Source organism: Mycteria americana, chromosome 5 (assembly GCF_035582795.1).
Source record: "Mycteria americana isolate JAX WOST 10 ecotype Jacksonville Zoo and Gardens chromosome 5, USCA_MyAme_1.0, whole genome shotgun sequence".
NCBI lineage: Eukaryota > Metazoa > Chordata > Aves > Ciconiiformes > Ciconiidae > Mycteria > Mycteria americana.
Genome location: NC_134369.1, coordinates 24,348,393 through 24,372,288, shown reverse-complemented (window position 1 = coordinate 24,372,288; position 23,896 = coordinate 24,348,393). Strand labels below are relative to the sequence as shown.

Genomic DNA, 23,896 nt, shown 5'->3' with positions numbered 1-23,896 from the left:
ACAATAAGGTCTCCCCAGAGCCTTCTCTTCTCCAGGCTGAACAACCCCAACTCTCTCAGCCTTTCCTTGTAGGAGAGTTGCTCTAGCCCTCTGATCATTTTCACGGTCCTCCTCTGGACCCACTCCAACAGGTCCATGTCTTTCTTGTACTAAGGACTCCAGAGCTAGATGCAGTACTCCAGCTGGGGTCTCACCAGAGCAGAGGAACAGAATTACCTCCCTCAACCTGCTGGACTTGCTTCTTTTGATGCAGCCGAGGATACAGTTGGCTTTCTGGACTGCGAGCGCACAGTGCTGGCTCATGTCTAGCTTTTCATCCACCAGTACCCCCAAGCCCTTCCCACCAGGGCTGCTCTCAATTCCTTCATCCCCCAGCCTGTATTGATACCAGGGGTTGCCCTGACCCAGGTACAGGACCTTGCACTTGGCCTTGTTGAACTTCATGGGCCCACTTCTCCAGCTCGTCTAGGTCCCTCTGAATGGCATCCCGTCCCTCAGGCACGTCAACTGCACCACTCAGCTTGGTGTCATCTGCAAATCTGCTGAGGGTGCACTCAATCCCACTGTTTATGTCATTGATGAAGGTATTAAACAGTACTGGTCCCAATATGGACCCCTAAGGGACACCACTCATCACTGATCTCCCTCTGGACATTGAGCCGTTGACCACTACTCTCCAGCTGCAACCATCGACCCAATCTCTTATCCACTGAATAGTCCACCCATCAAACCATATCTCTCCAATTTAGAGAGAAGGATGCTGTAGCGGACCATGTCAAAGGCCTTACAGAAGTCCAGATTAGGATTAGGACAACAGGTGTCCTAATCCTATGAAGGATGGTCTCTGGCTATGCTACGGTCTTGGAAATCACTCTCGTACAGTCACAGCAGTGCCATTCAAATTCCCCCCATGGCCTGCGTCCTAATAGTTTTCTTCTAAAAAAAAAAGAGCACCTAACTTGCAGTAACATTCAATGTCAATTTATAATCCTGCATTCAAGTTATATAGGATCATCAAACTGTGCGACAGAGGGCCACTGCATGTAGTAGTCTGCAAATGACACCACCAACACTACTACACATTTCAAAGAACGCTTGCTCTTGATCTAGCGCTACCAGAACAGTTTTGTGGGTCACAGAAAGTGGCAGCTTGGTTGAATACCAGAAGAGAGCCTGTCTCTCATGACAATCCATCTCCTGCATTCTTTTCTAGCTTAAGCAGCTATATGGACTGCATGGGGACTAGAAACAGATCAAAGAGGATTTTGAACACATAGACTTTACATTCCTTGATAAGCAAGTCAATGACGTGCATTCTTGAGCATTCTTAAGACAATACCTTTACATTTTAGGAAAAGGGGGAAAAAAAAATCCATCACCAACAATGGAGACCCAAGAGACCTATGTTTCTTAAAAACAAAGATAAAACCAGTTGAATTAAAAACCAAATCATAGTATAAGCTACCAGTTCAGTAATCGATACCTCTTTTAGTGTCATATAACCTGCTTGCTTATGGAAAACTGCCTGCTTGGCAAGAGGGCTCCTTGTGACACTTTCTACCAAAAGACAACATTGGGATACTTTTCAGCTCTTCAATCACCGAAGCTTTTAAATGAGTATGCTGTCATGTGTGCCACATCTCAGCTGTGCCTTTTCCTGTTTTTAATTCTATGCTACAGCTTTTCATATCCTTGAAGCAGAGTGGTTGTGAAAGATACTGGATTGTCCACCTACGAGAGCAAAATTCTTCTCCATAAAAGTCTGCAGCACAAGTTATAGAAATTAAGCTTCCCAGTGGCTGCTCCTGGTCTTGCCCATTTTTGGTTAACATACAAGTAGATTAACCTTACTTCAATTAACCCATATCTGAAACTGTCAGGATAAACTGAGTGGTACTGAAAGGGGCTTGCAAATAAGTACTTCTGACAGAAAGAGACCAACCCAGCTGACCAGTTGGTACTGGTCATTGTGCAACCATTATTTACTATGTGCTTTATTTCCACTGCTTTCAAAGAAATTACAATAATGCATAGCATTATTGTGTAACAAAAGTATTTGTTATGGTCTGATGTAATCGAGGACAAAAACTCAGTAGAAAAATGAGAAGTCATACAAGAAAAGCCAAGAAAGTGTAAAAAAAAAAAAAAATCAGTTTCAAACCTACAGGTCACCACCATAAGACTATTACATATCAATCCTAACAGCACCTTTTTCTTTATTTTCCATCACTTTATGGCACAAATTATTGCATATGAAAAACACATCAAGCATGATACTTAGTTCCAACAATTCTGAATTAGTTTCCCCCTAACTCGCTCTGCAATTGCATATACTTTAACATGATTCCTGTACAAGCACGTGTTCAGACTTTGTTTCTTGGATTGTCATATTTATGGCTTCCTACTCAACTTTAAAATTCTATTATCTCCAATGAGACTAATCATTAGTTGAAATAAGGATGTCTACTGTATTTTGTATGGATGGAGATGAGCATGTGGACAAAAGGATTAGGTGAAAACAGCACTGAGCATTCACTTTGTGGAGTGAGGTTCTTTCGGGGATTACATGTAGGAAGATTAATTACAGAAATTTTATTTCATAAGGAATACACTGCAGTAAAAAAAGATCCAAATAAGTCAAATATTCTGACAGCGTAATTAGGGATTAAAGTGTGACACAAAGTTCAATACTTGACAACAATCACAAAGTCCAAAATAGCTACCCTTTATTTTTTTTTCTAACTATGTCTCTTGCAAAGGAAAATTATACGAAGAAAATAATTTTCCCCAAGCATATCCTAAAGGCAGACATTTCCAGCAGACATTAGCATACTCCTTAAATTATTATTTTTTTTCTTTTTTTTTTTAGTTCTTCAAGAAAGCAGATGTCTTCATAGTATTTCTTGCTTAGGTATGTAAAAAACAAGTTGACAGAAGACATTTGAAAGAATAAAACACGAAAAATATTTTGCATCTGTGAAATTTTTACTTCAAGGCAAATTTGCTTCAAATGTAAGCACAACCATTTAATATGGTTCACTTTCTGGGCCATTTTATCCATTGCCCCCATCCCCAAATCCCTAAACTCTTCAGAAAGACATTCAGTGTTTTATTTTAATCTGTATGGGCAACTATTTGTTGTCTCACTTCTGCTAAAGTGGTAGATGTTACCAAATGGTACGATTACTCTGAAATTAAGAAGATCTGACTGCTGTCACATGTCTGAATTCTAGAGATTTCCTTCACAGGCTTATGGCTTACAAATCACATGCATACATCTTTATGTCAAATGACAATGCTAGCAAGCAGGCAGGTGTAAAGGAATTGGAATTAAAGTTTGTATTAGCCTTACAGAGATTTGCCTAGTTCAAAAGTTGTAAAGGTTTATTTAACCTGGAGAAAAAGTTGCATTGTCTTCACCTGTTTGTGTTGAACAGGGGAAGTATAATGGATGTATTGGTACCTACAAAAATGAGACATGATAAACATTCTATACTTACATACAATAGCGCCTTCCAGTGGCTCCAAAAGCAATACTGACTCGCACTACATGAACACACATACGTGCAAAATTATAGTTGTACACATCAGCCATGCAGCCCTAACTGTGGTCAGCTAAAGAGTAGAATATGCAAATGCTGTGAAGCACACACCACCACCAGAACACCAAGTACAAAAATGGAGAACAGTATATCAGATTTTAAATAAGTCTGCAAATTCTCTTGGGCAGACCGAGATTTAGCTATGTAAACAACGAGAACTTCTCGTACATTATTAGGGACAATATATAAATTGGCGGGTTTTTTCCCTTCAAAGTAATATGGGATTGACAAACAACTTTGGAAAAATTCACGGTTAACCATTTAAAATTGCAAATTAATCTTCAGCACCCAATCTTGAATATAATTTATCAGTGAGAACGTCCTAGAAATACAGAATGGACACATCCATTATTGCACAGTAAACTAGATTTAGTACTCAAAATCTCTCCCTACTGTTAGATTAATAGTTTATGAAATTTATGATATCAGAACAAGCCAAAGAAGAAAACTCATTTAGCAAAAACTCTCAACTCAGTATTAACTAAAGGTTTTGTCTTGCAAACAGATTTTTAATTATGGCAGCAGCTCAAAAAACAAGTCCTCCAAATCTTAAATAAAGTACTTGCACAAACTGGAATAAGGCAAACTCCCAGAATTCTACCCACAATTTATATTCTCACCAGGTCCTGTAAATGCAGTTATTTCATTACAAACACATACAATACATGGTTCCATATTTATATACAAGAAAAAAAACCCCCACCAATCTACTTCTGTTAATTTAAACTTCAGGCCACTGCACTTAAGCCTCCGAGTTACAATTCAATATACAGTCATGATGAAATACTTTCTACATACATCTTTATTCTATCCATACAAAGAACAGCATTAATCAGCAAATATTCAGTGTGCAAAATTTGACCTTTCATACTCAAACCTCTATGAGATTAAGAGATCAAAGCTAATTTTTCATCACAATTCTGCTGGCCCAATTAACTTGGGTTTTAAGTTAACCACAATATCACAGAGCTCCTGAAAAAAGATATTTTTTTATATTGTGGTACTGAAGAAGATATCCGAGTTGGGGCAACTTCTAAATTTAAAACATATAATTGTCTCCAAATTAAGTCAAAGAAAACCTATTATTAATTAATTTTTTACACAAAATGTTGTTGTCACTAAATGTTGGTTCCACCAAAAACTAAAAATCAACAACGCTGAGATTCCATCCTTTACGGAGAATGTATTTATTCAGACAAGTTTATTCTCCTCTCTACCCTTCTGCAAGGCATTAGATGATGCAGTTATCTTAAAATACTGGGAAAAAATAGATGCACCTACAGTTTAAATGTGTTTTAATGAGTTCTAATTATATGAATGAAACTGTGGATTTCACCAGATTACTTAATATTTTGAGAAATTACTTTTTTATCTATGATCTAATTTAGTCTCTCACAATCTCCTATCATTTCTTTTCCCCATTCATCTCCACAATCACCTTGTTTTCTTCAATGTGCTTACAGTAGAGAAGATGAAGAACAGTTAAATCTGCAATGTAAATGAAATTAAACCAAAATTTTTTTGTTTGTAATCTCTTTGCTCTTATGTAGGAAGCCATTGAAATAGCTGTCAAAATCTTATAAACCTTATTTGAATCTAATTTGGATGGCACAATGTACCAGAAAAATCTTCGGAAAACTGAAAAAACTTTCTACTGCAGCAATATAATTTAGCTACTCATTTATCTCAGTATTGACCAGGACTCATGGCAGCACTTTGCTCAATTATGATTCTTGCATTCCTCACTCTAAAAACCAGATATTTAGCCCTTAAACAAAGCATCCCATCTCAGCACAGGTACAGCACATCTACAGCACCAGTACTGCATCCAGCTCTGGAGTCCTCAGCACAGGAAAGACATGGACCTATTAGAGCAGGTCCAGAGGAGGGCCACAAAAACGATCAGAGGAATGGAACACCTTTCCTACGAGGAAAGGCTGAGAGTTGTGGTTGTTCAGCCTGGAGAAGAGAAGGCTCTGGGGAGACCTTATTGCAGCCTTTCAGTACTTAAAGGGGGCCTACAAGAAAGAGGAGGACAAAACTTTTTAGTAAGGCCTGTTGCGATAGGACAAGGGAGAATGCTTTTAAACTGAAAGAGGGTAGAATTAGACTAGATGTAAGGAAGAAATTTTTTACTATAAGGGTGGTGAAACACTGGAACAGGTTGCCTGGACAGGTGGCAGATGCCCCATCCCTGGAAGCATTCAAGGTCAGGCTGGACAGGGCTCTGAGCAACGTGATCTAATTGAAGATGTCCCTGCTTATTGCAGGAAGGGTTGGACTAGATGACCTTTAAAGGTCCTTTCCAACCCAAACTATTCTATGATTCCGTTTTAAATTTCATGAAGTTTTCCTGAACTTTCTTTTACAGAGAAGATTGACTTTTCTACACAAACATTATGTGCCATTAGTACTAAGTGTTTAAAGAAATGTAGTATGTTAACTTTAAAGTCTTCTGGCTTTACAGTATAAAACCTGGTCATTGCAAAAGACTAAAAGCATGCAAATTAATAGTTTTTTCCATTAATTCAATAAATTAAATATTTTAACTGTCCATCTCACAGTAACTATTTAATCCTCTATACCAAAAAACAACCCCAAGTACATAACAGTTATCTATGTTGTCATAACGAGAAGCAATCTTCACCGAGTTTAATACAAGGCAAGCCGCACTGGATTCTCTATGTTGGCTTTCAAGGTCTCTAGAAACTTTGAAGCCAGTTCATCATCTACCACCCGACCATCACTTGAAAGAGTCACTGTCATGAGTTGATGCTGCTTAAGTTTCTCATTCCCTTCTTCATCTTCCACAATCTTGAGCTCTGGTCTCGCTCGGCCCACAGCTAGGATGCAGGCCTGTGGAGGGTTTATGACTGCAGTGAAGTCATTGATGCAAAACATGCCCAAATTGGAGATACTAAATGAAAGAGAAAAGAGTTACCCATAATATCAGAAGTTATATATCCCCTAGAAGAAATAATCTATATTCAATGACTACTATGACCCAATTCTCTCCCAAGGACAAACCCATTAACTTCAAAATAGATCTGAACTGGATTTCAGTAGGGCATATTCAGACTCTCAAGGGTTTGGGATTTTTGCAATTACAAGTAATGCACCTTTTTAAAAGTCCCATTTCTTTACAGCAATATATCCTTGCATTGCATGCACTAAAGGCGTAAAGTAGGACAGAAAAGCGCTATCTTCAAATAAACTTTGCCTATCCCTGTTCCAAGCCAAAGGTCTTTTAGATTGAACTTCACAACTTTGTTACAATGGCTGCTGATAATCAAGTGATACAATTGGGGCATCTAGATATCACTCAGGCACAGGAAAGCCTCATCATGCCTTTGTCCCTTGAACAATTTTGTCTGTGTCATCAACTGGTTAGTGGTATATTAGGAAAGGCTGGGACTCTTTTGTGACAGATTGTCTACAGAGAAAGCTGGCCCACCATCTCCTCCTTTTTGTTATAGTTACAGCAAAGAGTGGAAAAAAGATTAATCTGTATAGAATCACAGAATAGTTTGGGTTGGAGGGGACCTTTAAAGGTCATCTAGACCAACCCCTCTGCAATGTGCAGGGACATCTTCAACTAGGTCAGGTTGCTCAGAGCCCCGTCCAACCTGAGCTTGAATGTTTCCAGGGATGGGGCATCTATCACTTCTCTGGGCAACCTGTTCCAGTGTTTCACCATCCTCATTGTAAAAAATTTCTTCCTTATATCTAGTCTAAATCTACCCTTGTTTAGTTTAAAACCATTCCCCCTTGTCCTGTTACTTTTTAACAGGGCCTAAAGCATCTCCCCATCTTTCTTATAAGCCCCCTTTAAGTACTGAAAGGCTGCAATAAGGTTTCCCCAGAGCCTTTACTTCTCCAGGCTGAACAACCCCAACTCTCTCAGCCTTTCCTCATAGGAGAAGTGTTCCATCCCTCTGATCATCTTCATGGCCCTCCTCTGGACCCACTCCAACAGATCCACGTCTGTCTTGTACTGAGGACTCCAGAGCTGGATGCAGTACTCCAGCTGGGGTCTCACCAGAGCAGAGGGACAGAATTACCTCCCTCAACCTGCTGGCCATGCTGCTTTTGATGCAGCCCAGGATACGGTTGGCTTTCTGGGCTGCGAGCGCACAGTGCTGGCTCATGTCCAGCTTTTCATCCACCAGTACCCCCAAGCCCTTCCCAGCAGGGCTGCTCTCAATCCCTTCATCCCCTAGCCTGTATTGATACCAGGGGTTGCCCTGACCCAGGTGCAGGACCTTGCACTTGGCCTTGTTGAACCTCATAAGGTTCACACAGGCCCACTTCTCCACCTTGTCCAGGTCCCTCTGAATGGCATCCTGTCCCTCAGGCATGTCAACTGCACCACTCAGCTTGGTGTTGTCTGCAAACTTGCTGAGGGTGCACTTGATCCCACCGCCTGTGTCATTGATGAAGATATTAAACAGTACTGGTCCCAATATGGACCCTTGAAGGACACCACTCATCACTGATCTCCCTCTGGACATTGAGCTGCTGACCACTACTCTCTGGATGTGACCTTCCAGCCAATTTCTTATGCACTGAACAGTCCACCCATCAAACCCGTATCTCTCCCATTTAAAGGGAAGGATGTTGTGGGGGACTGTGTCAAAAGCCTTGCAGAAATCTAGATGATGGCGTCAGTGGCTCTTCTCCTGTCCACTGATGTAGTCACTCCATCATAGAAGGCCACTAGGTTCGTCAAGCAAGACTTGCCCTTGGTGAAGCCATGCTGGCTGTCTCAAATCACCTCCCTGTCCCTCCATGTGCCTTAGCATAGCTTCTAGGAGAATCTGTTCCATGATCTTCCCAGGCACAGAGGTGAGGCTGAGAGGTCGGTAGTTCCCAGGGTCATCCTTTCTACCCTTTTTAAAGATGGGCACAATGTTTCCCTTTTTCCAGTCACCAGGGACTTCACCTGACTGCCATGACTTTTCCAGTGTCATGGAGAGGGGCTTGGCAACTACATCAGCCAATTCCCTCAGGACTCTGGGCTGCATCTCATCAGGTCCCATAGACTTATGTATGTTCAGGTTCCTCAGGTGGTCTCAAACCTGATCTTCTCTTACAGTGGGAGGGACTTTGCTCCCCCAGGCCCTGCCTTGTGGTCCATCCACTTGAGAGGTCTGGGAAGAGAGCTTGCCAGCGAAGACTGCGGCAAAAAAGTTTGAGAACCTCAGCGTTCTCCTTGTCTGTTGTTACCAGTTTGCCAGTCTTGTTCATCATGGGGGTGTACACTTTCTTTGACCTTCCTTTCCTAGCTGACATACCCATAGAAGCCCTTCTTATTATTCTTTGCATCCCTTGCCAAGTTCAGCTCCAGCCACGCCTTGGCCTTCCTGACCCCATCCCTACACAACCAGGCAGTGTCCCTATACTGTTCCCAGGATACCTGTCCCTGCTTCCACTGCCTGTGCATTTCCTTCTTGTCCTTTAGTTTGACCAGCAGGTCTTCATTCATCCATGCTGGTCTCTTGCCTTCCTTGCCTGATTTCTTACACCTGGGGATTGAGAGATTGTGTGCTTTATGGAAAGCATCCTTAAAGATCTGCCAGCCCTGTTCTGCTCCCTTGTCCCTGAGGGCAGTTTCCCAGGGGGTCCTGTTGACTAATTTCTTGAACAGCTGGAAGTCTGCTTTCCTAAAATTCAGGGTCCTGACTTTACTTTTTGCCTGTCCCATATCCCTCAGGACTGTGAACTCCACCAATGTGTGATCACTGCAGCCCAGGCTGCCTCCAACCTTGACATTACTAATGAGCTCACTTACATTGGTGACCTATTGCATATTGCATATAATTTATTATATTGCATATATTGCATATCACATCCCCTCTGGTAGGGCTGTCTATTACCTGGGTTAAGAAGCTATCCTCAATGCATTCCAGGAGTCCTGGATTGCCTACAGCTCGCCATGCTGCTTTTCCAGCAGATGTCGGGGTAGTTGAAGTGCCCCCGCAGGACGAGAGCCTGTGAGAGCAATGCCTCCTGTAGCTGGAGTAAGAAGTCTTCATCAATAGGCTTCCCTTGATCGGGTGGCCTGTAGTAGGCACCAACAACAAGGTTCTCTTTGTTGCCTTGGTGTCTAATGGGTAAGAACCCATATGCTTTCAGCCTGCTTGTGGCTATTCTTCAGAGACAGCTCTTCATATTCTATCAATTTCTTAACATAGAGGGCAACTCCTCTGCCCTTCCTTCCTTCCTTGCCTGTTCCTTCCGAACAGCCTGTAGCCATCAATAGCTGCACTCCAGTCATGGCATTTGTCCCACCAACTTTCAGGAATGGCAACTAGGTCATAGCTTTCTAGCAGCACGGTGGCTTCCAGCTCCTCCTGTTTGTTGCCCATGCTGCGTGCATTGGTGTCGACAGCTGGGCTGTCGGCCGTGTCACCTTCTTAGAGGAACACCCCTTAATTCCTTTGAGGTATTTCACTGGTGTTTCCCTGTTGTCTCCTATTACCTCAGGAGCCCCTGGCTTATCTACGCAAGACTTCAAGTGTGCTCCAGTGTAGCCAGCACATCTCAGAGCACAGGCTGAGGGGCCCTCGCTAGCACCCCATCCCTCTAACCGTGGCATGTCTTCCCACAGCTTGTCACAGGCAAGCCTGATATTATCACCTCTCCCCCTTCAAGTCTAGTTTAAAGCTCTGTCAATGAGCCCTGCAAGCTTGTGAGCAAAGACCCTCTTCCCCCTTTGAGAAAGGTGAATCCCATCTGACACCAGCAGGCCTGGTGCCGTGTAGGCCCTCCCATTATTGAAAAACCCAAAATTGTGGCAGTGACACCAGCCGTGGAGCCATGTATTAATTGAGTGAATGTGTCTGTTTCTTCCAATGTCGCTGCCTGCAACTGGAAAGAGAGAGGAAAAAATAACCTGTGCTCCAGATTCCCTTACCAACCATCGCAAGGCCCTGAAGTCTCTTTTGATTGCCCTCGGACTACACATTACTGCCTCATCACCACCCACATGGAAGAGCAGTAATGGGTAATAATCCAAGGGCTGCACCAGTCTAGGAAGTTTCCTAGTGATGTCCTTAACCCAGCGCTAGGGAGGCAGCAGGCTACCCTAAGAGGAGGGTCTGTCTGGCATACTGGACTCTCTGTTCCCCTCAGAAGGGAGTTGCCTACAACTATAACCTATCTTTTCTTCCTTGTGGAGGTGATAGTGATACAGCGGTAGGCCTTTCTGACCTTGGCAACACCTCTGGTGTAGATGGACTGTCATCCACATCATCCATTGACTGTCCTTCCACATCCAGAGGCCTCATACCTGTTGTACAGAGGCACCTGGGAAGGGGAGGTGGGCAAGGAGGGGTTTGCCTGCTGCCCCAAGCACAGACTTGTCTCCATTCACTCCTTTCCTTCACTGCCTTCAGCCTGGTGGGGGCAGGATACAGGATCTCCTTGGTCGTCGTTTTTTTTTCTGGTGGCTGTTCCTGTTTCTGTCTCACAGAAGGCAGAGCACAGTTCCACCAGTTTATCTTTCTCAGCCCTCTTGATGCTCATTAACCTTTCTACTTCCTCTCATAGCTCTGCCACCAGGCTGAGCAGATCATCCACCTAGTCACACCTCACACAGCTGTTCTCACTACTGCCATCTGTTACCAGAGAAACACCCACAGTTATTCACATTCAGGGGCCATTTGTTTTGATGAAGACATCCAAGCCTCCACTGCTGCATTTCCATACATTTTTTGTGCTGAAAGGCTTAGAGATTTTTTTTCTGACCACTCCTCCAGCACGAGCGCCACATACTCCAGACAGCTGCAACCCAGGCACATTAATATACATTACAGCAATGTTTCTGAAGTCTGTAGCATTACTCTCATCACAAATTATCTATTCTAGAAGATATGATTAACATAGGCATTCAGAATTAGCTTTTAGAAAACTAACAAGTGAGCTAAGCTAAAGTTTATATAACAAAAAATGTTGCTTGATACTGTGTCATAAAATACAGTACATTAAAAGTTTTAGAAACTTGGGGAGTGTAAAAAGTCAGCTGAGAAATTAATTATGCAACCGTGTCACTACATTTATGCTCATGTTTTTACAGATGCCATTTATTTCTCATCACTGAGTTCACTAGCTTTTTTTGCAGAGTACATTTTATAGAAAAAATATTTACTAAATATGTGCTACTATTTAAAGTTTATCTACTCAGTTTTTAATGTTTCAGTTAAAAGTAAACTATAAGAGTTAACACCACAACTTTGCTGTAACTTTTTTTTGCCCCTCTAGAGACATTCCTCTGAAGAGTGAATTGAAGACAAATGGGACATCACTGTCTGCTGCAATACCTCTGCCAAACAACTTCTTTTAAAATATTTATTTTAAAACTATTGTCAATGGGTTTTCCTAACTACAGAATGTAATTTAAAAAGAAAACCAACCCAACAACATTCCTCTGCAATTGGGAAAAATTAGGTGCAAAAATAAAAGTCAGATCACTCTCGGTATGAAAAACATTAATTTCACACCAGGCTCAGATGAAATAAACCTGTACAAAGATAAATTGTTTCCCCTGATACAGGACACTCAACCTAGGTTTAGCCCTCAGAATCATCACATGGCATTTCATCCTAAGTGGAGCAAGATTTTAAAAGGCAATGCTTTAACACACAGTGGAATAGCTGAGGATAAAGCAGTTCTGAACCCACACTGCATATATTAAACACTGCTAGAGAGTTTTACCTAAAAGATCCTCCCTGGTACTCTTCTGGTAACAGTTTTCCCTCTCTCGCTTTCTTTGCTAGAGCCTAAGGAAAATGAAAGAAGAAAAAGAGGAGAAGAGAGGAAAGAAATTTAAGTGTTGTAATAGACTAATTCTTTTTACTTCAGTAAGACATTTAAGTACCACACAGCCATTAAAAAGTTATCTGCTTTTGGATTTAGGGAAGCAGCTCAGCAACACTGTTGTTGTAGCTGCAATGATTTGGCAAAGAGACTAGGACACACAATTTCATTTTCCCAACGATATTGGCTGTTCAATAAAAGCTGTTCTCTCACCTTACAAACCTTGTTCCAGTTTTCAAATGGAAACACCATTCTCCCTGGTGTTTTAGATGATAAAAATATCTAGCAAAATACTTATGAGACAAATTCACATTATTCTTCTTATCATATTTGTTTAAAGAAACTGCCATGTACCACTTCAGAACTTTCTAGCAGATTGAGAGAATGTATTTCTTCCAGCTAAGCATTCAACCACCTTAAAGAGCACCCTTCCTGTGACCTCCACTTCATTTGTGAGACTCTTCTACTTCTAAATATAACAGAAGAAACTGTCCACAAACATTTTGTTCAAAATACAGCCCAAGAAGTTCATAGTATGTTCTAAGATAAGATCACAGAGAAAGAGAAACTTATCCCCACTTAGGATGTTTCTAGTTCAGAGGTCTCCTTAGATGGAAGCAGTGGGAATCAGGATTAATAATTCTTACAGTAGTTGTCATAAGGAAGAAAGGACTGTGTGGACCTCAAGAGAAATGGCACTCATCAGTGGGTCAAGAGACAGTTATTCAGCCACCAACCTGTTCCTAACACCCTGTGAGTACCCAATGGAAAAGGTGGTGACTGGAAGTGTGTCAGATGACTTCTTCATTAGTAGCAACCTTTCCAAAATGAGGAGCTCTTCAACTGACAGCAGAGACTGATGTGGGAATGTACACAGGACAGATGATCACATATAGAATACATTTAGTGTTTTTTGGCTTGTACCATATTTATTCCGCAGGCAGAAAAGGACTTGTGGAACATGGAAATTGTTCCACAAGTCCAATTGTACAAGGACTTGTGGACATGGAAAATGTCATGTTGTGACAATTGCAGCATTATGACATTTTAAGACAAAAATAACTCTTTCCAAAAGCACAGTCAGGGAAATAGACTCAGATCTACTTCTAGGAATACTGATAAAAGCCACACAGTCTGTTTATATTTTTCTTTTTCTGGTAAAAATAATGAAACTAATATAGTTTCCAAACATTTAATTACGTTGCAGAAATTTCTGTGGAAGCAAATAAAAAAACCCCAAAAATCTACTTTATCACAACATGAAAAAAGTGATATATCACATTTGTGAAACTTTCTTGCAGAAGATTATTCCATGAATCCCCTCTGTTTTCTAGGAATTTTTCCAGTCCCTTTTTAGGAATTCTACCACTGTTTTCTAGGATTTTTTTCCATGTTCTTTCTAGGAATTGACTTTTTTTTTTTTCTTTTTTTTAATTTCTAGATTGCTTTACAGGAATTGCCTGTTCTGCTTTCCAGGGATTTTCTACATACGTTCTATGAATGTCCTGTCAAGCACTCAGTTCAATCTACCAAGAGGTAAGTTCTATGAAGCCTCACCCCTGCCTTAAAGGATCAGAGTCAGTAAGTGGAAACTATGATTGAATTGACTTCTTTTTGTTTGCATGTGGTTGGAGGTAGAGTCATACAAACAAAGTATTTGTAATGTGTACAAGCAAATTTCTGGGAAAGGGGGGTGGAGGGGAAACCTCCCAAACAAACAAAATCTCAATCCCAAAGACCAGAAACACTAAATAAATTAACATTATCTACCTTTCTCATGAGGATTAAAGAAATACAATTATATTAAATTGCAGAAGTCTGTATAGGTTTTTTTCAAACAGTCTAGCCAGCATTCAACTAAATAACATGATGGCTAAGTTACTGTTAATTAGAAATGAACAGAGTTGCAACATTAATACTAATTTTGCAGTCTAAGGAATGCTGAAACTGCTTTAGATCCATTTTGAAACTGCCTTTGTTATTACTGATGTGTATCTGGGTCATGCTACATTTTCTCCTACAAAAAAGCTATATAGCTACTATATTCCTCAGCCTGCCGTACATTTAAGACCTACCTTTGCAGAGGCAGCAATTTCCTTTATTCCCTTGGCAGCAACATCTTTTATGATTGGTGTAATGAGACCTCGGTCTGTTGCCACAGCAATAGAAATGTCAATGGACTGCAGCTGCCTGCAGACTTCTCCATCCCAGATTACATTCACATCTGGCATTTGCTAAAAAAGAGAGAGAGTAAAAAGAGACAGCTGTTAAAAGAACAATGGTGCAATCAATTATCAAGAAAATGGAAGATCCTTTAAGACGCATAGCTACATACAGGCATTCACCAAATCAATTACTGCATCACAGACTGCTGTCTGTAAATGAAGGCAAAAGAACAGGTCACATCTGTCATCAGGACTGCCACAAGAAAGATAAAAAAAAATAAAATCACTGTGAGGGTCTAAGAATAGACATACATGACTAGGTTGCATTTATTTTATTTTATTTAAACTTAGTTTGACAAAAAGCATGAATGTATGCTCCAGGAACTGAAAATGGCAGGGCAGCCAGAAGGTTTTTTGGTGCTGCTGGGAAAAAAACCCAACAAGTATACATTAATATTATTAATGTTTGGCTAGAAATTTCTCAAGTCCATTTCAGTGCAGTGTTCTCTCTTAATTCCATACATTCATTTATTAGTTCCCATGAGTTCTCATAGTAATTCCATGCAGTTCTCATACATGCATAAGTTAGTTCCCCAACTTAATAACTTCCTCCTTCAGCTTTTGAATAGTTAAAATAATCCTTGCAAATGAGAAAAATGGCTCTCACTCCCTTTCTGATGTTTCTGTATTGTTGTGAGGTAATGAAACTAGTCTGGATCCTTGTTCTGCTTTATCTTGTCTGTTTGTAGCTTTTAGAACCCGCTGCTCAAACAATGCAATGATATCAGAAAAGTTTAGCTTTTCTAGACATTTACCATATAGCTAGAAGGTGTGATCACTGTGCAATTAAGAAGCTATAGGTAATAAATCCACGGCTACATCAAACTCCTTCAAAATCCGCATTCACTCATTGTCACACACAAGTACGTTGCCTTGATGACAAGGGCAAACTCCATGGGACAGTCTGAGGCTCAAGAGTGTGTACCCCTTAATTATCTTTCTACCCGACAGAGATCTTTTCCAGCTGTTAATGATCACTAAAAGACACTATTTCCTCCTGAACCTTAAAAATACTGGCCTTCAGGCTGGTCAGAGCTCCCACCTATGACTTATTCTAAAATTAAGTGCAAACTGAATTTAAACCAAAACCACTCCACATCTAAGTGAAACCATCACAGTTCTTTCTTTTCACAAGTTTGGAAATAAGATTAATTTCACGTTATGTTTTCCAAGTGATTATATTTGAGACACTCTGGACTAAGAGGAGACAGTTTAAAAGGATGAGAGTTCTCCTAAAAAAGGATCTCTGAAACCTTTCAGCGTCAAAAAATTAAGTGGCACTGGGAGTGTTTTCCAAGCAGAACAATCGACACAAATTGGAAAGGAAGGTATCCAGTTCTACCCAAGGAACAAATAGCTTATGGAGACTGTGAAGCCTCTGTAGTTTGGCATGGAATAAGTAGAGCCTAATGAAATTTAAGATCTTAACTTCAGGATGTATTGCAATCGTTTAACTTGTACATTGACAATTCTTAGCAATGAGCAAAGATCAGTTGCCTGAATAGTTTCCAATTCAAAGCAGGGATCACTGAATATGCCATTGGAATACATCTGAGGTAAGTCACAAGATTGGTATAAGACTTAGGTAAATATTTGTTTATAACTGTAAGAGAAAATGCAACAGCAAAGAATAGAAGACTTATCTTGCCAATTGCTTTAGTCTGCTGACAAAGCATCTACCATTATCTGCAGATGATAACAGTAGTAAGTGGATCTTTACTAAGAAGCTCTCATTTTTACAGTCCACAGCATAGACAGCGTAGAGAATTCTACCTGGAGAGCTTAAAAAAACCTGACAATAAGTGATGAAGAATTACAAGCTTTGCTATGATCACATTAATATCTCCATATAGGCTCACAAAATACTTCTCTTGTCTCCTTGGCAGTTTACTATAAAATATATTTTTTCAAGTCAATTATTCACTTACCTTCAGAGTAACTGCAGTTGCCTTGATAATAAAATCATTTACAGATACTTTAATGTCATCTGCAAAAAGAAAAAAAGAAAAAAAGACAACAATCATTGCTCATAAGATTTGTTTATCAGTGTTTGTGTGATGACAAGCTTCCAGTGATTCAGCATATTTGCTTCTTTGAAACATTGTCAGAAAGCAACTCATCTTCAAAACACAATCATAAAAGCAAGAAAACTTCTCACCCTTGGGACACAAGGATTATCAACCTTGGGACAAAAGGATTATCATCAAGGAAAGTCTCTGAGCAGAGACTTCTAGCTGTTACTAGGTGGTCAAAAAAGCTGCAAACGAGTATTACTACTCCTCCTTATAAGTAGCAGCCTATATGGGTTTTAGGCTTTACATATTTACTGTCTATGTAGAAATCTATTGTAGGCTCTAAATATACAGAGACAATACTGGAGACTACTATCCTTTACATAGTGTGATGCCTAACTGGAATAATTGCAGAGATCAGCTTTTATTCAGCTATAAATCAGAAGTATGTTATTCTCCAGTGACCTTTGGGGCCTTATAACGTAAGAATTAGCAAGATGAAGGCATCTATCAATCCTTAAAATGGGTTAACAATATATTCTAAAGCAGGCTGCAAAATAATATGAGTGACAAAGTTGTTAAATTAAAAGGAAAGCTACACACAAAAAAAGGCAGCATTAGCCACAAGCAGATAAAATAACCTTGAGAGGACTGGATTTTTTTTTTTTATGTGAGCCTAAGAAATACTGCGTAACACTTGGTACATTTGCTTCCTTTCCCCAAAAGCTTGGGAGAAAGGAGGGATGGAAACAATGGCTATATTTGCCCAGCATTATTTTTTTCCAAGTTTTAGGAGACTGAAAGTACTAACACTAAGATCAGGACTGGCAGCAGAAGCAAAGCCTATAGATACAATGCAGAATATGCCACAGTTGCTACAAGATTACCCTGAAGATGCATGACATTTACACAATATTAAATGCATCATTCTCACAATAAAAAAAAAGCTACATTACTGTATCACCATCATCACTGCTGTCAGCTGAACAGATCAAGAAGAAAAACTACTTCATTTTCAAGTCTGGTTTATGGCATGTAATACACATACCTTTAGAAATGCTTTTGTAAAGGGAAAATTATTTATAGATTATAGAATTATATTAAGTGAAATCTCCTTAAGTGATCATAAATTTGGAGGAATGAACCAAGTATCCACTTACCACATAACTGACCTGCATTATGACCTTAAACTTCACGAACTTTTTCTAAATAATTCACTTCAGTGAATACAAGTTGAGACAAAAAGGGAAAATTAAATTTCTTAATCTCATACATAAACATTTCTGTATAAATAAGACACAGTAGACACATGAAAGTTGGGATTTGCACATATATATTGAGATTTATAGCTTTTAATCCAATTCTCAATGTATATTTTAAAATTATCCAGTTTTCTGTGGGACAGATTTCTATTCCAACAGTTTAACACACCTTTAAGCAAATATATGAATTTCAGTGAAAGATAACCCTGCCTCCTTCACATTAATACCATTACTTTGCCTTCAAGAGGCATTTACCATGCATTGGCTGGCGTGTGCTAAAAACACACTTTCTTTCCTCACCATGGATAAAGCCACTCTCACCCAGAATTTGAGAGGCTGCATTAGGTTTCCTTTTCCAGTAAATTCAAAGAGGCCAGCAAAACTAAATTTTAATATTGTACCTAGAAGGACAGAGCATGACTGTATTTTAATTTGAAGCCTCACCCATTATTTTTCACATGAATAATTTGAGATTTTAACCATCAAGAAGCTAAATATTGCTGCATCTGGATGGAAGGAAACAAAAACCTACTGGACAATGTGTAGTCCTGTATTAAATTGCAGTTGTCTCCAGTGTTGTGTTAGTTGGCAAAGTAACACCTCTGTCTTCCTATATCTTGATAAGTTGTCCAATTCAATAATCACAAGAAACTACAGCTTGAGTCCAACATTACAGAATACCAAAGAAGATTATTTGAATGCATAGTGCTCTGCCTATACAAAAATCTACACCTCCTGGGCAAAATTATGTAAACAAGACAAACTGCATTAGTACTACATGTTATAGTAAATCAGTTCAATCACTAACCTTTGGCCAGTTCTTTTCTTAATTTCAAAATAGCATCAATGTCACAGTCAGCAGCAGCATATGCATGAGGTATAGTAGTTTTAGACTCTGTTAATCTCTTAGCAATAACTCTTCGGATGTTGCTAGCTGGGATTTCTGTGAATGTGCCCTGAAAGAAATCATATGCTGCATATTAAATATCAAGAGAGCAAACATACTTCCCCTTTGCTGAAATGGGACTCCAGAATTGATGCATTATCGTCACTGACTCCTGCTCACTTCAAATATCCCCTAGACATGAAAAAGCAATACATTCCAATTACTGAAATTAATATGATTAAGACCATTGAGTGTTCTAGTCTATTCCCCTTAATTTGGATCAGCACAATAGGTTTTATAGAATAAAGACAGTTTCACTTTACAGTATAGAATTAATCCTACCATTCTAGCAGACTGCTTCAAAAAAAAGTATTTCCAAGTATTCAGGCATTAATTCTCATCCAGAGTATATGAGCACTGTTGCATCTGCCACACCTGGCGTATTGCTCAGAATATACTTTGTTCCATTTAAATTATAATAGAATATTTCTTCAGTAAGCTACTGCTTTTTCAGTTCCCTGAGTGGTTTGTTAAGACAGGCTTTACTGCATATCTTTTTTGTTATTCTTCTCTCTCCTTCCAGATATATTCAGTAATGTTTCAATGCAGAAGTCTGCCCAACTTCTTCACAGAAGCAAGTCAACTTTCAAGGAATCTCTTAAATATCAGTGACTACAGAAAGCAAGAAAACGTTTTACAGAATCTCGTATTATTTTGTATACCTAATCTATAGCACGTATACTACATACTGAGTAGTACTCAACACAACAAATTGCAATATATATGTTCTGGTGCAACCATAGAAACTTTTTTTTTGTAATGGAAAAATATCTAAGTTTGAGCTTTCTGTGCTTTGTTTCATTCTTTGTACAGTGCAAAAAAAGCAGCATTCTCTGAATGTTATGAATTGTAACTACATTGTAAACTTCAGCCTGTAAAGATACTTCAAATTTAGTTCTAGAGCCAGAAATGTTTTCCCCCCATGTTTCACAAAAGCTTTTCAATTTCTACTCATGTGCATTTCAGCACAGGCATTTATTCTTTAAAAAAAAAAAAAATTCTGGTATTTCTAACATTTCAAATTAACATAGAAACTGTATTTAGGTGCTAGAGTTTGCAAAATTACTCTTCAAAGCAACCATTAAGCCCTTTCCTTCTTCACTTCTTGACAACTCATCAATGGACATTTACATATACTTATATTGCAGGAAAGCAAACAAACGAAGTACAGTAAAAATAAATCAGAATTCAAGTTTCTCCAAGTTTGGAAATACACAATGACATACTGATCCTGCAGGGATTGAGGGAAACTGTGTATTGTTGATTTCCAAACTAATGGCATCTTCTTGTTTGGGGACTGAAATAAAACTGCTGCCTCTCTGACTTTCCCCTTTCCAAGGTAGTTGCTGGCTGGGGTTAAACCACGACACAAGGCCTGCAATATAAATTTTTTCATGGCTTCAGTTTGCAAGTTACACAAAGTAGTGTGCAGACCATAATTTTGGGAGCTCTGCAGTTTGAATTACACTGCTTTAGAATCACACAAACATACTAAAAACTGCACATGACCGGGCTTGGCACCTGGGGGACCTTAGTTTCCTTCACCTCTCCAGTTCTGGAAATCTCATATAGCTACTTAAGTACCCACGGCAATATTTAGCTGTAGCAATATTGAGGACTTAACACAAATGTTACCAGTGCAGCAGGTTGTCCTGGTGTGGAAACTGGTGGAACTGCTGGCCTTGGATAAGCAGAAGTCACAACTGTTGCTTGCGAAGCACAAGGCACTGCAGTAGGCTGAGGAAGAGCTGGAGAAACCACAGGTTTCAATTCACTGGGTTTGCCCTTCTGCTTCTCTTGCAGAAGTTTGAGAGCATCCCTGGTGATTAAACAAAGTGAAATACTGACAACAAAGAAACTATTTCAAAAATTCCCAAATTATTACTATTCCATCACTTATTTTAATTAATTAGCCACTTCTGTACATTTAAATTTCTGTTGTCAAACCAAACATTAAGAAGGCGACTATTATTAAATGATATTAATTTTGTGTCTCGTGGTATCTTTTTAGTAAATTCTCATTAACTTCTGTGAATAAAAGGGCTTGAATATGCAGTAAACAGAAAACATTTGTTAGAGAAGCATAACATTCATCACTAATTGTGAGTGTACAAGGTAATTTGTGATTGCACTAATAATTCTTCTAAATAAGATCGAGTACACTTACTCAGGCTATAAAGTCTCAAATAAAAGCTGTTTCATCTATTGTATTTGTAATCATTTGAATTTAACGTAATTAAGTAGTGCTCACAGAAAACTGAGTAGCACATTTATCATTCACTTCTCACACCCTTCTGACATAAATATGCACAAAGAAGCATAGAAAGTATGCAAGTCCATACTTCAAAAGCATTTTGAAAGATAGCACCACACTAAAAAACCAAAGCCCAAAACTGAGTAACGTCTAACAGTCCCAGGTGTAGTTGTGGCTCAACATCTACTCTATAAGCATTCTCCCATGGTCTTTATACTAATATAGCTACCCCCACAAAAATTCCCTCTTGTGGGCACAGCATGACAGACATAACTCCCATCTTTAAGCTATAACACTACATCTACCCTAGGTGCATTGCATTTATAAAGAAACACGCTAAAGATTAGCGCCTACAAGGCTAAACAGAAAAGACTGCATTCAGACCACCACTGCCAATTGCAAGGGAAATAAGCTATAGTGAAATTTCTGTTTTGCAGTTGTAACTGGGCCTATACTAGCGACTTGTTAAAAGAGCTGTATCAGTCATAGATGTCCTCTCTTTATGCTCCAGATCTGATAATAAAAGTCTGTATCACATACCTTAGATAAATCTCTATCACTTCATGAAGACATCACTACAGCATGTATAAAAAGGTTTATGTATACAAAATTTTATTACATAAACCGGGAGGAAATTAAAAATAAAAATCAGACTATTTACAACTATACCATGGCTTCGAAACATAAGCCATAAATACTAAAACCAAAGCTATCTAATTTCATTAGATTATTGCTTGAGTAAGAGTCTATTATTGAGTGAGAGTCAATAGTTTATGTGTTATTAAATTTATGTAGAAAGGACAAAATCTCAGAGCAACATTATGCATTCTTAGTTCTTCCTAACAAAGTAGCGCTCCGGAACCAAGAACTGAAAACCAAAAAGCTCTGTATGTTCTATATAATGCCTTTTACTGATTGTTGACTTGCTTCAATTTATTTTTTAGCTTCAATACAGTCTTCAGCAAAGTATATTAAAAATTTAAAAGAATGACTGAGCTCAGGATGTAAATTTGTCATTATTAAAGTTGTTACTTGTCTTCCGAAATTAACGTTAGCCAAAATTTGTGTTAAAAATAAGTGTTTAGTATTTAACATAACTACTATAAGGGGGGGAAGGGGAATCAGATTTCATTGAAATGAAAGTCATCCCCTAGCATTACAATTTGAGACAAAAAAGTAACTGCATGACATAATGCAACTTTCCTAGTTAACATATTAGAAGCTACCAAAAATTACTTAAGGGTTTTAACTTGGCAGTCATAAGACAGACCATCTGCTCATTATATTCCATAACACATAAAAGAAAGCTTTTATAGCTTATTATATATTTTAAAGCTAAGGAAATGCTTTAAAATTACTTCCATATGTTATACAAGTGACAAAAACCAGATGGTCCTACCTAACATAGCCAAGTCAAAATGCTTTAATAATATTAATGGCTTTTAGTGTGTTAATGGAAAAATCTATTGCCAAAATTGAGCTTATTTTTAGATTAGAAGATTCACTCAGGAGTTTTTGAAACTCATGCGTGAGTATGAGATAAATATATATAAAATATACATACACAAAAATCATATTTCATATATTTCTATTTTATATATTATATAAATATTTGTTATATGTACATATAAAAATTATTTGCCCCCCACCAATTCCACATGATTTAACTGATTAAGAAAAATAGGTACAGCAATGTTATGACTGTCATGGGTGCAAGATTGTGAGCCTGCATATAAGCAGAGTTGGAGAAGGCACCAAAGCAAATCAAATTAAACAGATTTCAGTACAAGTCAGGCAAACAGATATTTCATTAGAAATGGAAAAGGAAGAGTTGGACACATCTTTCCAAGTACTCTATCAACACAGGATAGTAATGGAGAAAGATGAGAGAGACAGGTAACAAACATGAGAGTAGTCTGCTCCCCAGAAAAGATACCAGAGCTTGGTAAACATTTATTAAACAAAAATATACCTTACCAAACTGTTATTATTAGAAGTATGCAGATTCTGGCAACTTTGTTACACTTCAGTTTACCACTACTACAGAAGCGTGTAGTCTTTCCACTTCACATTAGCCAGAATCCAAAGAATGGCAAAAGTAAACTGAGTATTTTTTGCTCAAAATATACTTTGAAATGGACAAGTTAGAGGTTATACACACACCTAAAAATCACTAAGGACCCAATGGTGCAAGAGGAGATGCACAGATTGACACTAGCTTCCTCTGGTAGCAGTTATTGTTACTAAATTGTCCCAACCCACTTTCATCTGAACATCCAATTACTCAATTCATAGAAGATTTCCTGAAAGAAGGAAAAAGGTAAGCAGAGAATGTTACACATCAGAAACTTCTAGGTATCAGACTTACTGCCCTATCAACATCATAAAAGGAACTCATTCCTCCATAATGGCAGCTGACAAGTGGCACACAGCATAGATCCCACTGTAAGTCTGCACTCAATACATACACATGAAATGACTCTCTGGAAAACCAACACTACATGTGCACGCTGTGCCTTACTGCAAGCTGAAAATGCAAATGCCTGAGCAGCTCTGAGATCCTAAATGACACTAACAGTGACAGCTGGTAGGAAGGTACAGATGGGAAGAACATGGCCTCAGAAAAACACAGTTATTGGTAACTAGCCCACCCCACCTTTTTATGGGATTTATTTATTTATAAATCCCTAGATGACTAGTAAATAGGATGAGAAAGGGCAGAATTAGTCTGAAACAATCAACAATTTTAACATAGCTCTCCCAAACACAGTGTCTGAG

General features: G+C 38.9%; 1 protein-coding gene across 2 annotated transcripts in view; it reads right to left on the bottom strand.

The window, feature by feature from the left end:
* Window positions 1-1,951: 1,951 nt before the first annotated feature.
* Window positions 1,952-23,896, bottom strand: part of PDHX (pyruvate dehydrogenase complex component X) — a 59,930-nt gene continuing 37,985 nt past the window's right edge. For both annotated transcript variants that reach the window (XM_075502454.1, XM_075502455.1), the window contains exons 6-11: window positions 20,500-20,683; window positions 18,727-18,874; window positions 16,573-16,631; window positions 14,495-14,653; window positions 12,318-12,382; window positions 1,952-6,519 (exon numbers count right to left, since the gene is read on the bottom strand). In XM_075502454.1, coding sequence (XP_075358569.1) covers window positions 6,255-6,519; window positions 12,318-12,382; window positions 14,495-14,653; window positions 16,573-16,631; window positions 18,727-18,874; window positions 20,500-20,683 — 880 coding nt within the window. In that variant the 3' untranslated portion in view covers window positions 1,952-6,254. The remainder of the gene's footprint in view (window positions 6,520-12,317; window positions 12,383-14,494; window positions 14,654-16,572; window positions 16,632-18,726; window positions 18,875-20,499; window positions 20,684-23,896) is intronic.